The sequence below is a fragment of the Chenopodium quinoa genome, unplaced genomic scaffold (genome assembly GCF_001683475.1).
Source record: "Chenopodium quinoa cultivar QQ74 unplaced genomic scaffold, ASM168347v1, whole genome shotgun sequence".
Taxonomy (NCBI): domain Eukaryota; kingdom Viridiplantae; phylum Streptophyta; class Magnoliopsida; order Caryophyllales; family Amaranthaceae; genus Chenopodium; species Chenopodium quinoa.
This window is the reverse complement of record NW_018743955.1, coordinates 7026829-7040826: the sequence shown is the minus strand read 5'-3', so window position 1 is coordinate 7040826 and position 13998 is coordinate 7026829. Positions and strand designations below refer to the sequence as shown.

The following is a 13998-nucleotide window of genomic DNA, read 5'->3' as shown; positions in this document are numbered from 1 at the left end:
TACTTCGATGACTGACACGTGCCCCATTACTTTATTACATTTTCCCGCCAAATCCTGGGGAAGAAATTTTCAAACAAGTGTGAAATCTTTTTAACTCCTATTTTCGGTTTTCGTATTTAATTGAGCCAAGTACTATCGGCATTTTGCTCAGTAATTGAGCAAAGTACTATCGTCAGTTTGCTCACTTGGGGGGCAAATCGTAGACTTTTTCGTATTTAATTGAGCCAAGTACTATCGGCATTTTGCTAAGTAATTGAGCAAAGTACTATCGTCACTTTGCTCACTTGAGGGGCAAATCGTAGATTTTTTCGTATTTAATCGAGCAAAGTACTATCGGCATTTTGCTCATTAATTGAGCAAAGTACTATCGTCAGTTTGCTCACTTGGGGGGCAAATCGTAGATTTTTTGGTATTTAATCGAGCAAAGTACTATCGGCATTTTGATCAGTAATTAAGCAAAGTACTATCGTCAGTTTGCTCACTTGGGGGGGCAATCGTAGATTTTTTTCGTAGTTAATTGAGCTGAGCCCTATCGGCATTTTGCTCAGTAAGTGAGCAAAGTACTATCGTCAATTTGCTCACTTGGGGGGCAAATCGTAGATTTATTGGTTTTCTCATCATTCTTGTATGGCATATTGTGCATTCCAGCACCGTGTTCCATCGCAAGTGAGCACGTCAGTTTTACTAACGTCCTCACTTGGGGGGCTAGTTGTACGGGATATACCGGTAGCATCTATAATATGCCGGTAAAAGAGTGTCGTGCAGTTTAAAGCCCTCGTTAATCATTGAATAATTCAAGTCCTTACCGGCATCAGTCTCTCCCACGTGGAGAGCTGTTTCTCGGAACACGGCATGTCCCTCTGATACGTGGAGAGTTGCTTGGTGCCGCGTAGGCACCTGCTATTTACAAGGTCGGTGTGCCACCTATCTGTATAGGTGGCACCTGCTTGGTTGTGTTTCTATAAATACCCAAGCAAATCCTCATTTCAAAGGTAGAATCTCTCTCTCTCTCTAAAACACTTTCTCTCTCTTCTTTCACTTTCTTCTCACAAAGGTACTAACTTTAGCATCGGAGTGGTTATTCCCGGATAACCCCCGGGCTAGCTAATCTGTATTGGCTATGTAGGTGAGCAATTGGACGGAACATTACCAGCCCTCGGACATTAACGGAAGCAGAATTCAGCAGGAACAGTACAACCAAAAACAAAATTAGAAGAGGCTTACAAACACACCATCATATATGTTGACGCCATACAAAGCCTTCCTGTTGATGTAGAAATTAGTACCAGATATCACTCACTGGCCCCTGAAGTCCATCAGCCCCTGGCCAACAAACCTGGAATACAGTGAACAAAACTAAAACTTCTTCCATGAAATGTAACTGATATACGGATAACATAACCACATATAGATTGACTTACTGTCCATACGAATCTCATCTGACAGTCATAGATGTAATTCTCATTAACATTATGGTATACTTGGGGGTATTGAATCCAGCCTAAAGTAGGTGATATCTTAGGATCAAGAAAAAAAACACATCGCTTGTCGAGCTGAAAATGAGTCGTTGCAGTACATATCGCAGTCTAAAACTAGAATGCAAGGAGAATTGCTCAATGTGGCAGAAACTCTGAGCTGCAATTCCAATAATTACATTAAACGGATACGTACAAGGAAATTCAGGCTAAATTTCTTACTACATCCTTAAAGAGCAATGGTTGCATCAAAGACAGATTTTATGTAAGTGCTAGAGTCATACTAGAACATTAAGAGCTCCGGCCTTAAAGTGATGAGGATGAGAACGTCTTTTTTCACGGGCAACATATACAAGGGAAGGCATCACTACATGTTCTGGATTAGTTGCAGTATCTTCTTCTATACTCTTTTCATCTATCACCTGCAACAACATAGACATAGTGTTGGAACAACAAGTGTGTAGTGTGTGAATTTTGTGAAAAACTCAAAGTCCCACATTGGTGGGAAATGAGAGTTTTACTCTCTTTATAATATAGAGAGTGGGCTAAAGGGGTGTGGCCCTTGGGCTACCCACATTTTGTGGAGAGGGAGGACCTACATGGTAAACCATCTATCACACACGCGCGCCGGACCGAGCCGGGTCGGGTCGGGTTTATTAAATAAACTTATTTTTTGGACAAGGCTAATTGCGTGATTAGTTCCTTGATTTTTGCTAAACGTTTTTGACTGATTACATTTGACCGTTTTTTCAAAACTGATTAATGGAGCGTTAATCATGCAAACGTTTTCACTTATTTTTATATTATAAAGAGAGTAAAACAAATGAGAGTTTTACTCTCTTTATAATATGACCGTTTTAATTGCGTGATTAGTGCCTAATTAAACAGCAGCAGTTACGTTGCAATTTTTCCTATAAAAGGCGTGTTGATTTCCTGTTTTGTTGCCCGGTGGTTTTGTGCAGTTCCACCGGTATAATTTCAATACAGAAAGGCTGTTTTATCCTGGGGAACATCCGGTTTAGTACGAACTGCTTGCACCTTTTCAGGGCAGTGCCGTGAATGTTCTAAAGAAAGCGACATAGTCCGCGACTCAGTCTATTTTTCGGTAACTTTGTTCTTACTGTTTTTGTTCCCGCAGTTCCGTTTATAACACATAGAGACTTTAACATAATCAAATTTAAAAATTCTAATTAGTTAATAAAACATAAAACTAATTGACAAATACTACTTGTCTTTATGTCCATAATTACCAATTGTTTAGTCAAAGTGAACCTACATCACAAATTATTCAATCTACTACTTTAGTATGGTGCTGAATAAAATAGTTTAACAAAGTGTACCGAATATTATAATTAATAAGAAAGGAAAATGTCTCTATAAGTGCCAACCTTGAAATTGTTTAAACAAGCTTAGCTCAATTAAGCTAATATAACCCCTTAATCATTGCAAGGTTTTAATAAGCTTCTATGGAAATACTTGCTCTTTTACAATGCATAAAATCATACGAATAGTAACAATAATTGAAGCAATCAACTATTAAAACAGACAAGGTAAGTGTACAACATCTAAAAACAAGATCAACCATTCAACCTGAACATTTGCTGGATGATCTTGAGCACTTCTCTTAGAATCACCATCGATCTCATCACAAACTGACTTCCTTTGAATTCGCAACTTGAAAGCCTTGTATTTTTCCTACACAAATTGTTTACTCCTATGGTGACTATTGAGCATTACAAGTGTTTTAACTTGTTTCAATAATTAAGAAATAGCAGCATTTCAATTAGAAGCAGTAGAAAAGTAAAGTACTAAACAATATAAATAAATATACAAAGCATCATATTAGCTTGAGAGTTGAGATGTACTATTAAAGAAACAGAGAGGATGGGGTATTTGTAAATTGTCAGGAGAGAAGTGTATATTTATAAGCCAAACCTGAAGTGTGTTTCTATCTTCAACGAACTCCCAGCTCTGACTTGCCTCCTCCGGCTTCTCAAAATAAGCCCGAGGACATATTGTTTTAACATTATACCTCCTACAGAAAGGCAACCACCATATTGCAAATACCCAAGCCTCTTTTATACCATTCAATGTCACAGAGTCACCCCCATCATCAGACAAATAAACACTTAATTTCTCAGCAGGATAATCCAAAGACATGGCAGAAATAACAGTATTCATGACCTCAAAGGTCGGCTCCTTCTTAGGATCAGTTGTACATATAAAAACATCGATTCCAGGTAACTTTTCATCCTTAGGCAGCCTCTCTGTGAAGATGGTCCGAGTAACGGGCCACCAGTAGAATGGCTGCTTGAGGAACCAAATAAATGAAAAGAGAAGCTCGGCAGCAAATAGTACAAGCCACAGTAAGAAAGGAATCAATTTAAAACCAGCTTTGTCAAGGAAAAAGATTGCTCTGTAGTAGAAAATGGTAACTAAGGCCAGGAAATGTGAAAGGGAATGTGATAGATAGAGAACTGCCTTTAGTTTATGAACATGACAGTGATGAAGAGATGTAGTTTGAGTGTGAGAGTTCTCCATTGCTGTTCTGGATTTTTAGTTGTCTTGGCACACATTATGGACATTAAATAGCATGATCAACCAGAATGAATTGACATAGATATAATGTTTTCAATTCTCAAAGGGGGGCAAAAAAAAACAAATTAAATTAAGTAGGACTTGTGGAAAGAGATGTAAACCCAAAAGTGGTGAGGGCCCTAAAAATAAATATAAAATGCATGGGAAAACAAAAGTATAATTAGGAGGATGAATTTTCAAAGAAACAAGTTAACATCAACTTATATTGAATTAAAATATACTTACCTCCGTTTTATTTAGTTGACACATATTCCTTTTTAGGAAGTTTTTTTAGTTGACACGTTTCCTTTTTGGGTAAGTTGTGGGAAAATACAAGTTAATCTGCCACATAAACGAATTTTTGTTAATCTGATGGCATTTTTGTTAATCCGATGGCATTTTTGTAAATATATTGAAAAAATAGGGTCATTTATTCAGTACTTTTCGTGAACTGTCCAATTACTATTTGTTTTTTGCTTTTACTATTTGGTAAGAAAATTACACACGTACCCCTCAACTATTACATGAAAAGATGCATATACCCCTCCACTGCCACTTGAAAAGACAATTATACCCCAGATAGTTTATCTGGGGTATTGACTGGGTATCCCTCGTAAGTTTTTTTATACCTTATATGTCCTAGACACCTCACTTGCTTTATCATTCTCTCTCACTCTCTCTCATTTCCTTAATATATGTGCCTAAATTGAACGTGTAAATAGAAACGGGGGAAGTATAATCCCAGTAATTAAGGCAAGGAAAGAAACCAAGGTGATTGGAATGTAAACAAAGAATATGGAATTTCTTTATTAAAATAGACAAATACAGGTTTAAAAGTAGTGCATAACTTGATAACTATCAGGCTATCAGCAGTTTGCAATTCTGCATAGAAAATGATTGGAGTTAATTTATTTGTAGAGAACAGATAACATATCAATTTGAGGGACCAAAATCTGAAAGAATGTAAGCACCAAATGACAATAAGAAAAAGAAGAAGAAAAAAAGAAAAGGAATTTTGTTTAGTATAAACATGTAAGCTACTGCTGATAATAAGGGGAGAAAAAATAATGAAACTAACATGTAAGCTCTGTAGCATTAGATAATTTAAAATGATTTCTAACAACTTAACAACAAACTGAATGTACATCAATATCTAAGAACTAACCTTAAAGTTTACCATATTTAATTTAAGGTTATCGATTTCATTGCCAAATTCCAAATTGGAACCCTTAATTCCCAAATCAATATTCCTACGATTGTTAGTTTCCTCCTGAAATAGAGGTAAGCTCACCAATTTGAAGAATCTGTTTCCCTTCCTCCGCCGGCGTCGCCGTTTTCCGGCGGCCGTCGTGCTAGCTGTTGAGGTTTGTACTCTTAGTGATTGAATTATTTTGAGTAAGTAATTGATTAATTGATGAATGTTTTTGGGAAGCATGATGTTGAGTTTGTGGAGAAGCTGGGATTTGAGAATTATTCATGACTTTAAATCTAATAAGCATAAGGAAACTGGTGCTCAGGTTATGTAGGTTTCGAATGATAATAACAGCCAAAATTATAAATAAAGAAATATCATATGATTAGTACTCACTACTTTGTATGTATGTCAGTATGTGTTTCTTGAATGACCTACATACATTTTAATGCATTAAAATTCTCACAAGAGACTTGTTTGAATCTTGATTCATATCATACGAGTGCATTGTAGTGCAATTAGAGATTTAGAGGGTCTTATCTCACAAATCAATGTACCAAGTATATGATATGAGAAGAGGCATCTCATATATCGAATTCTCGCTTATTATCATTCATGACATTTTGATGAATACAAATCAATACACTTTTTTTTTAGAGCCACAAGGACGAGGTAAGAATCGATCTTAGGATTCCCTGAACCAGAAGGAAGCTCTAACTACTTGACCTATTCCTCACTCTCATTGCACTTCCAATATAACACTACAGATATAACACTATTACTTACATTAATAACTTCATAAGTGGACAATCTTTACAAATGCAACTCAATTGTACCAGTTGTTATACGTCCTTTTCTGTTTGTAAGTGTATTTATGAATTTTTAATATTCATCTAACTAAATTTTTATTAATTTTGCAGACTTTTATTAATATAATTGTGGCCTTTATTTAATCTTATTAATTAATTTATTCTACTTCAGCAGCCAAACCATGTACTAATGTCCTTAAATCTTTTTTTTTTATTTTTTTTATCATAAATTGACCTTTAATTATACCAAACAGAAAACATGACTACATAAAATAGCCGACAATTTTATTAATATAATTTTATAAAAAAAAAAAAAAAAAAAAAAAAAAAAAAAAAAAAAAAAAAAATCCTTTTAGGATTAAAAGATAAAACGTCCAAAGATGAATAACAGCACAACAAAGACAGAAGATGTTAAAGTAGCAGACAATGGAATGCAGCCCTTATCCTGCCTAACAAACATGGCTTCCAACACTGGATAACTGATTATCAACCCATATAATGAGAGAATTCCCTGACTAAACATTTCTTCCCAATTTCCCACACCAATCACTCTTGCAACTCCTCCCACAAAGCAACACAGGTTTAAGGAGACGGCGCTCACTAACGGAACAAGAAACATGTTTGATGTGCTAAAGTCATACTTCCCCATTGCATATAAATTAGCTTTATTACTGTCCTCAGCTTTATTAGTAGGTATGAAACTTGCCTCTCGAAGCCCGAGTTTCGCCATAACACAATCAGCAACTCCGTAACCAAAGCATGTAAGCGACTTTATTTTCCAAATCCTTTGTTCGTTTAGCCATGTTCTTACTGACCCTCCTGTGTCAACAACTTCACATAGATGCTTCACCAAGGATGATATAAACACAAATCCAAATGCTATGAAAAATGGGTCTGACACCTGCATACAAATTTAAATTTCTTTAGTTAAGTGTTTAAACATGCAATACTCCTACTTCAGAGCACATATAATTAATCTTACTATTACAGAGTTGACTTATTAATCAAAAACTTTAATATATCTTCTTCAAAAAAAAAAAAAAAAAAAAAAAAAAAACTTAAATATATCAAATACACAAGTAACACAACCTACATAAGTAGTATTTACCTTAGGGTATAATGAAACACCATAGAGGAAGCTAATCAGAGGAATGGTAACAAAACACCAAACTGCTATAAAATCAAAACTGTATAAGACGACCCAGGATGAAGATATCCGATGAAAAAGTTGCATTCTTGACGGACTGTAGACAAGGGGGCAATATTTTGAAAGCCCAATTTCAGCAAGTCCTGAGATCCATCTGGTAAATTGAATTAAATATTCATCGAGGTTAGTCGTAGCAGAACCTAGAAATTGTGGCCTAGGTGGATTCAAATAAACTGATCTCCACCCTTTGCTCTGCAACATATAACCTGTCATTGCATCTTCCACCACACTTTTATACCAAAAACCAGCCTGCACATGAATAAATAACTTATGATGATCTTTTTCTCAGTTTTCTTACTCATTAAAACTGGGTTCTACGCTTCTACATACTTACCCCTTCACCCCATTTAGTATTTTCTTCATAAGTACATGAGGCTAAATACTGGACTTCTTGTACTGGAGCAGTGCAAAGCTCACTGTGCTTGATTTCACTAGGCATGTCATTTTGTCGTAGTGATTTGATGAACTCAGTGGAAGGACCAAGTATATTTTTTGCTTCCTTTATTATTTCATTACCTACAATACAATTTGATACTATCAGTGAGAAGTAGATACAATATAAGGAGGCTTAGAGGTAAGGCAATTTAAGGGGATTCTAAAATCAAGTCCCAAACACATAACTTCTCAAAATCTGAACCATCAATTAGTATTCATGGAATCTTGCTTTAACTGATACAATAGTTAAAACACAAAAACAAAAGTAGAAGAGGCTTACAAACAGACCATCATATATATTGATGCCATACAAAGCCTTCCTGCTGACGTAGAAATTAGTACCAGATATCACTGGCCCCTGAAGTCCATCTGCCCCTGGCCAAAAAGCCTGAAATACAGTGAGCAAAACCAAAAACTTCTTCCCTGAAGATTAACTGAAATACAGATAACATAACCATAGATTGATCGGCTTACTTTCCATAGGAATCTCATCTGAGTGTCATAGATGTCATTTTTATTAACATTATGGTATACTTGGGGGTATTGAACCCAGCCTAAAGTAGGTGATATCTTGGGATCAAGATAGAAACACATCGCTTGTCGAGCTGAAATCGAGTCGTTGCAGTACATATCGCAGTCTAGAACTAGAATGCAAGGAGAATTGCTCAATGTGGCAGAAATCCTGAGCTGCAATTCCAATAACTACATTAAATGGATACGTATAAGGAAATTCAGGCTAAATTTCTCACTACATCCTTAAGAACAATGGTTGCATCAAAGACAGGTTTTATGAAAGTGCTAGAGTCATACTAGAACATTAAGAGCTCCGGCCTTAAAGTGATGAGGATGAGAACGTCTTTTTTTCACGGGCAACATATACAAGGGAAGGCATCACTACATGTTCTGGATTAGTTGCAGTATCTTCTTCCATAACCTTCCCATCTATCACCTGCAACAACATAGACATAGAGACTTTAACATCATCAATTCAAAAATTGAAGTTGTAAATAAAATATAAAACTAATTGACATATATTACTAGTCTTTATGTCCATATACCAACTGTTTAGTCAAAGTGCGCCTACATCACAAATTATTCAACCTACTCCTTTAGTATAGTGCTGAATAAAATAAGTTTTAACAGAGTGTACCTAATACTGTAATTAATAAGACTGGAAAACGCCTCTTATCATTGCCAACCTTGAAATTGTTTAAACAAGCTTAGCTCAACTAAGCTAATATTACCCCTTAATCTTTGCAAGGTTTTAACAAGTTTCTATGGTAATACTTGCTATTTTAAAATGCATAAAATTATACGAATATAAACAATAATTGAAGAAACCAAATATTAAAAAAACAGACAAGGTAAGTGTACAACATTTAAAAACAAGAAATCAACCTGAACATTCGACGGATGATCCTGAGCACTTCTCTTAGAATCATCATTGATCTCATCGGCGACTGACTTCCTTTGAACTCGCAACTTGAAAGCCTTGTATTTTTCCTACACAATTTGTTTACAAGTATGGTGACTATTGAGCATTACATGTGTTTTAACTAATTTCAACAATTAAGTAGCAGCGGTTCAATTAGAAGCAGTATAAAGGTAAAGTATTGAACAATATAAATAAATTTACAAAGCATCATACTTGTATTAGTTTGACTGTTTGAAAGTTGAGATGTACTATTGAAGAAACAGAGAGCATGGAGTATTTGTAAATTGTCAGGAGAGAAGTGTTTATTTATAAGCCATACCAGAAGTGTGTTTCTATCTTTCTTCAACGAATTCCCTGCTCTGACTTGCCTCCTCTGGCTTCTCAAAATAAGCCCGAGGACAAATTGTTTTAACATTATACCTCCTACAGAAAGGCAACCACCATATTGCAAATACCCAAGCCTCTTTTATACCATTCAATGTCACAGAGGCACCCCCATCATCAGACAAATAAACACTTAATTTCTCAGCAGGATAATCCAAAGACATGGCAGAAATAACAGTATTCATGACCTCAAAGGTCGGCTCCTTCTTAGGATCAGTTGTGCATATAAAAATATCGATTCCAGGTAATTTTTCATCCTTAGGCAGGCTCTCCGTGAAGACGGTCCGAGTCACGGGCCACCAGTAGAATGGCTGCTTGAGGAACCAAATAAATGACAAGAGAAGCTCAGCAGCAAATAGTACAAACCAAAGTAAGAAAGGAATCAATTTAAAACCAGCTTTGTCAAGGAAAAAGATTGCTCTGTAATAGAAAATGGCAACTATGGCCAGGAAATGTGAAAGGGAATGTAATATATAGAGAACTGCCTTTAGTTTATGAACATGGCAGTGGTGAAGAGAAGTAGCATGAGTGTGAGAGTTCTCCATTGCTCTTCTGGACTCCTGGTTGTTTTGGCACACATTAAGGTCATTAAATAGCATGATCAACCAGAATGAATCAACTTAGATATAATGCTTCCAATTCTAGGAAGGGGACAAAGATATAAACCAACTTTGGATCCCAAATTAGAATAAGACTTGTTGAAAGAGATGTAAACCCAAAAGTGGTGAGGGCCCCTAAAAATATAATATAAAATGCATGGGAAGATAAAAGTATAATTAGGAGGTTGAATTTTCAAAGGAACAAGTTAACATCAACTTTATATTGAATTAAAATATATAATTCCAATAATTAAGACAAAGAAAGAAACCAAATTGATTGGAAGGATTTGGAATGTATACAAAGAATATGGAAAGTAGAGCATAACTTGATAACTATCAGCAGTCTGCAATTCTGCATAGAAAAGAATTGGAGCTAATTTATTTGCAGAGAACGGATAAATATCAATTTTTGAGGGACAAAAATCTGAAAGAATGTAAGCACCAAATGACATTAAGAAAAAGGGAAGGAAAAAAAAAAAAAAAAAAAAAAGAGGCCTTCTTGCACATACCCTGGGACTAGTCTACTACTCGCTTACCAGGAGTTTAAAAATGAATTAAAGATTATCTAAAAAAAAAAGAATTAGTAAAAGAAATTGTTTTGCAGAATTGCAGCTCTACAGAAGATCTGCAAAACAATTTGATGAGCTGTATGCCTGTATGTATAAACATGTAAAAGTGTAAACTACTCCTGATAATAAGGAGAAAATAAATGACTATAGAAAAGATTTCTCCAAGTAAATATCCAATAATAATTCAAAACTTGGCTTGCTTTTTATACTTCACATATTTGCATCAAACCCACTTATGGGATTAAGGCTTTGATTGATTAATTTGCATCAAACTTTGTATAACATCATATTCAATTACTCATCTGATCTCTAGTGCCTCTGCAAGGTAATTAAGCAGTTACCAATCTGTCTAGGGGAAGGAAAAAGAGGGAAGGGAAAGGGAGGTGAGGTGAGATGAAGGGAGGGAGAAGGAGACCTTCCATTCTCCTTCCAAATATCTCCAACAATGGAGAGATTTGATTTATTAAAAGTGGAAGAAAAATAGATCACTCCAATTCCCTCCCCTTCCCTCCTTACATTAGATATCCAAACAAGGGAGAATGCATCCCTCCATTTCTCCTCTCTTCCTTTCCCTCCATTTCTCTCTATCCAAACATAGCGTAAGTTTCATGGAATTCAAGTAATTCATTCATATGCTCCTTTATCGATCAGTCAAAATATAGTCATCTGCAAAATTAATCAATCGGTCTACTGTAATTTGAAGTAAAACTGACACTACTCAATCATTGTTACAAGATATAAACCTTTGTTGCATTTATAAAACATTATGTGTAATCAACTTTATTCAAACCATATATGACTTTTATCTAACACACACACACCTAGCTATGTCTCTTTAAGACGTTTACGTAGATGCCCAATTTACAGAGCGCATAAGATCTAATCTAGTCATCAACATAAACAAAGTTGGCATGTCAAAAAAAAGCATACCATTTGCCAAAATACAAAACATCTAAAGGGAGAAACAAAATCAAAAGAAAGCTCTGTAGCATTAGATAATTTGTAATGATTTCTAAAAATTTAACAAGAAACTGAATGTACATCAATACTTAAGAACCTTAAATTTTACCATATTTAATCTAAGTCGTCATCTTTTCCAAAGCCAAAGGCAGTCTTTTTCTCTTTCTGTTGCTGCAACATGAATTCATCAAACTGCTTTGCTCTCTTTTGCATGACCTCAATGATCTCATCTGTGGCAGCATAAATCTGCTTAGGCAAATATACTTCTAAATAATCAAACCATTCCCCTAGAGTCATCTTTTCCAGGTCGGGCACAATAGTGGCCTCTTTACTTCTATCATAACACTTAACCTCTGACTCTTTAACAATCTCTTCAATATCTGACTCTTCCACTCTCCCATCATTCAGCACTTCATCATTCAGCACTTCATCATTCAGCACTACATCAATCTCTACTCCATTACAAACCCTTTCCTCAACATGAGAAACGCCAACCGGACTGCCATCCTGTTGGGCACCTTCCTCCGCACAATGTTGCTCTCTCACACATTGAGCACCTCCATCCTGATCAAGAACCACCCCCTCCAAAAACTGTGCATTTGTCTTATCATCTAGTACATTTTGCTCAGTACTAGCATCCATCCCTTCTATGCAAGGTTGCTGCCTTAAATTCACCACCTTTTCTGGCAATTCCTTCCCCAACACCTCAGAATTCACTTCTTCTTCCAAAACATCTTCAACAGCTTCAGTGTCTTCCATTCTCCGATCATCCAACATTGCATCACCCTCTATACCACATAGACCTTTTTCCTGCTGAGTAGTCTCATCCATCGTTTCTGCAAAATCCTGCTCTTTCAAAGACAGAGCACCTCCCTCTTGTTCAGAAAGCTCCGCCTTTAAAACTTGCTCATTCATTTTATCACCCTCCAAATCTTCACACGACTGCTGCTGAGGAACTTCCTTTTCTAATACCTCATGATTATCCATCTTCTCCTCCGGTAAAACATCTAGGACATTGTCTAAACTCCTAACAATAGGCTTCTTTTTCCTCCCACGACCTCCTCGTGTCTTGTTATTTTCGACTACTTCCTTACAATCATCCACATCCACATCCAACCCCTTGCTTTCCTCCATCACAGAGATGGGCATTTCTTCAACCTCAGCATTCTTTCCACGCCGAGTCCTCCTCGGCTGCATTACCTGTTCTAAACCCAGAAATTCAACTTCTCCTCTCCTAGTGTTCCTCTTTCTCATAACACCTTCCAAATTCTCAACATGTTCATCCTCTTTCTTCTGCCGCCCTCTTCCGCGCCGTTTTGGAATTTGTTCAACCATACTACTATCTACATTCAAATCCCCAACCCTAGAATTTGAAGCAGGTCGCCTACTAGGGTTATCAATTTCATCCCCAATTTCCAAATTGGAACCCTCAATAACCTTAGTTCCCAAATCAATAGCAGCTTTTCTATTCCTAGTAATTCTACGATTGTTAGTTTCCTCCTGAATTACAGCAATTTCAACCCTAATAGAGGTAAGCTCACCAATTTTAATCTCATCCCCATTTTGAATTACAGAAGGGAAAAGGGGTTTAAGCTGAGAGGAGTTCAAGATAGTACCATTTGAAGAATCGAGGTCTTTGATTTCCCAGTTTCCAGAATCTGGGTTGAATTGAATGATGAGATGTTTGGAGGAAATCCCAGAATCTTTGATGGTAAGATTGTTGCCTTTGACGACTCGACCGATTCGAACAGTGGATCTGGAGGTGAATTCTAGGGTTTCGCCTTGACGAGGACCTTGTTGCATTACCAGCTTCAGAGTTGATGATTTGGAGGACGCCATTGTTGGGAAATTTGGAGGTTGAATTGAAACCAGAAGAATTGAAAAGAGCGTTCGTAGTTCACAATTGGAGTTGTTGGCGCTCTCTGGAATTTCAAATTTCTTTCACTGTTGAGGAGTTTAAAGGAACAATAGAGTATTTCATTTTCATTTTTAAATTGGGGAGTAATTTTGAATATTTGCAATGTTGAATAGAGAATTGTGGATAATTCATGTAATGGGCCTACTTTTACATGATTTGCTACTAAGACCATCTTTATTGGTGAACCCAAATAAATGGTTCATGAGTCACTATCACCATTTTTCTCTCATCCACATCAACTCAACAAACCATTTACAATATTCACTCTTAACAATGAACACTAAACAATGGTTCATCATCAATACTCCCTACCCCACCTTATTTTATTTTTGTAAATATAATCTTTTTTGTTTCATAATTATAATTTATTAACCCGATGTCAATGTAATTAATTGACGTATTTAATATTTTAATCGTGATTACTAATTAAGAAATTAT

General features: G+C 36.0%; 3 protein-coding genes and 1 pseudogene across 6 annotated transcripts in view; all 4 read right to left on the bottom strand.

Moving 5' to 3' along the window:
* LOC110689333 (cellulose synthase-like protein E6) overlaps window positions 1-3534 on the bottom strand; it is a 31954-nt gene extending 28420 nt beyond the window's left edge. For all 4 annotated transcript variants that reach the window (XM_021866103.1, XM_021866104.1, XM_021866105.1 and 1 more), the window contains exons 1-5: window positions 3411-3534; window positions 3066-3170; window positions 1760-1897; window positions 1422-1635; window positions 1233-1336 (exon numbers count right to left, since the gene is read on the bottom strand). The gene's annotated coding sequence lies outside the window, so the exon portion shown is untranslated. The remainder of the gene's footprint in view (window positions 1-1232; window positions 1337-1421; window positions 1636-1759; window positions 1898-3065; window positions 3171-3410) is intronic.
* Window positions 3318-4041, bottom strand: LOC110689503 (cellulose synthase-like protein E6). Its single transcript, XM_021866287.1, has one exon. It carries the CDS (start codon window positions 4014-4016, stop codon window positions 3318-3320), a length of 699 nt encoding a protein of 232 aa, XP_021721979.1. The 5' UTR covers window positions 4017-4041.
* A 2341-nt stretch (window positions 4042-6382) lies between these two features.
* On the bottom strand, window positions 6383-10136 carry LOC110689334 (annotated as a pseudogene).
* Window positions 10137-11436: 1300 nt separating this feature from the next.
* Window positions 11437-13663, bottom strand: LOC110689332 (FHA domain-containing protein At4g14490-like). Its single transcript, XM_021866102.1, has one exon. It carries the CDS (start codon window positions 13479-13481, stop codon window positions 11757-11759), a length of 1725 nt encoding a protein of 574 aa, XP_021721794.1. The 5' UTR covers window positions 13482-13663; the 3' UTR covers window positions 11437-11756.
* Window positions 13664-13998: the final 335 nt, after the last annotated feature.

Excerpts from the sequence above, each read along its gene's own strand:
- LOC110689503 (XM_021866287.1), bottom strand. The coding sequence starts at position 4,016 with ATGGAGAACTCTCACACTCAAACTACATCTCTTCATCACTGTCATGTT.
- LOC110689332 (XM_021866102.1), bottom strand. The coding sequence starts at position 13,481 with ATGGCGTCCTCCAAATCATCAACTCTGAAGCTGGTAATGCAACAAGGT.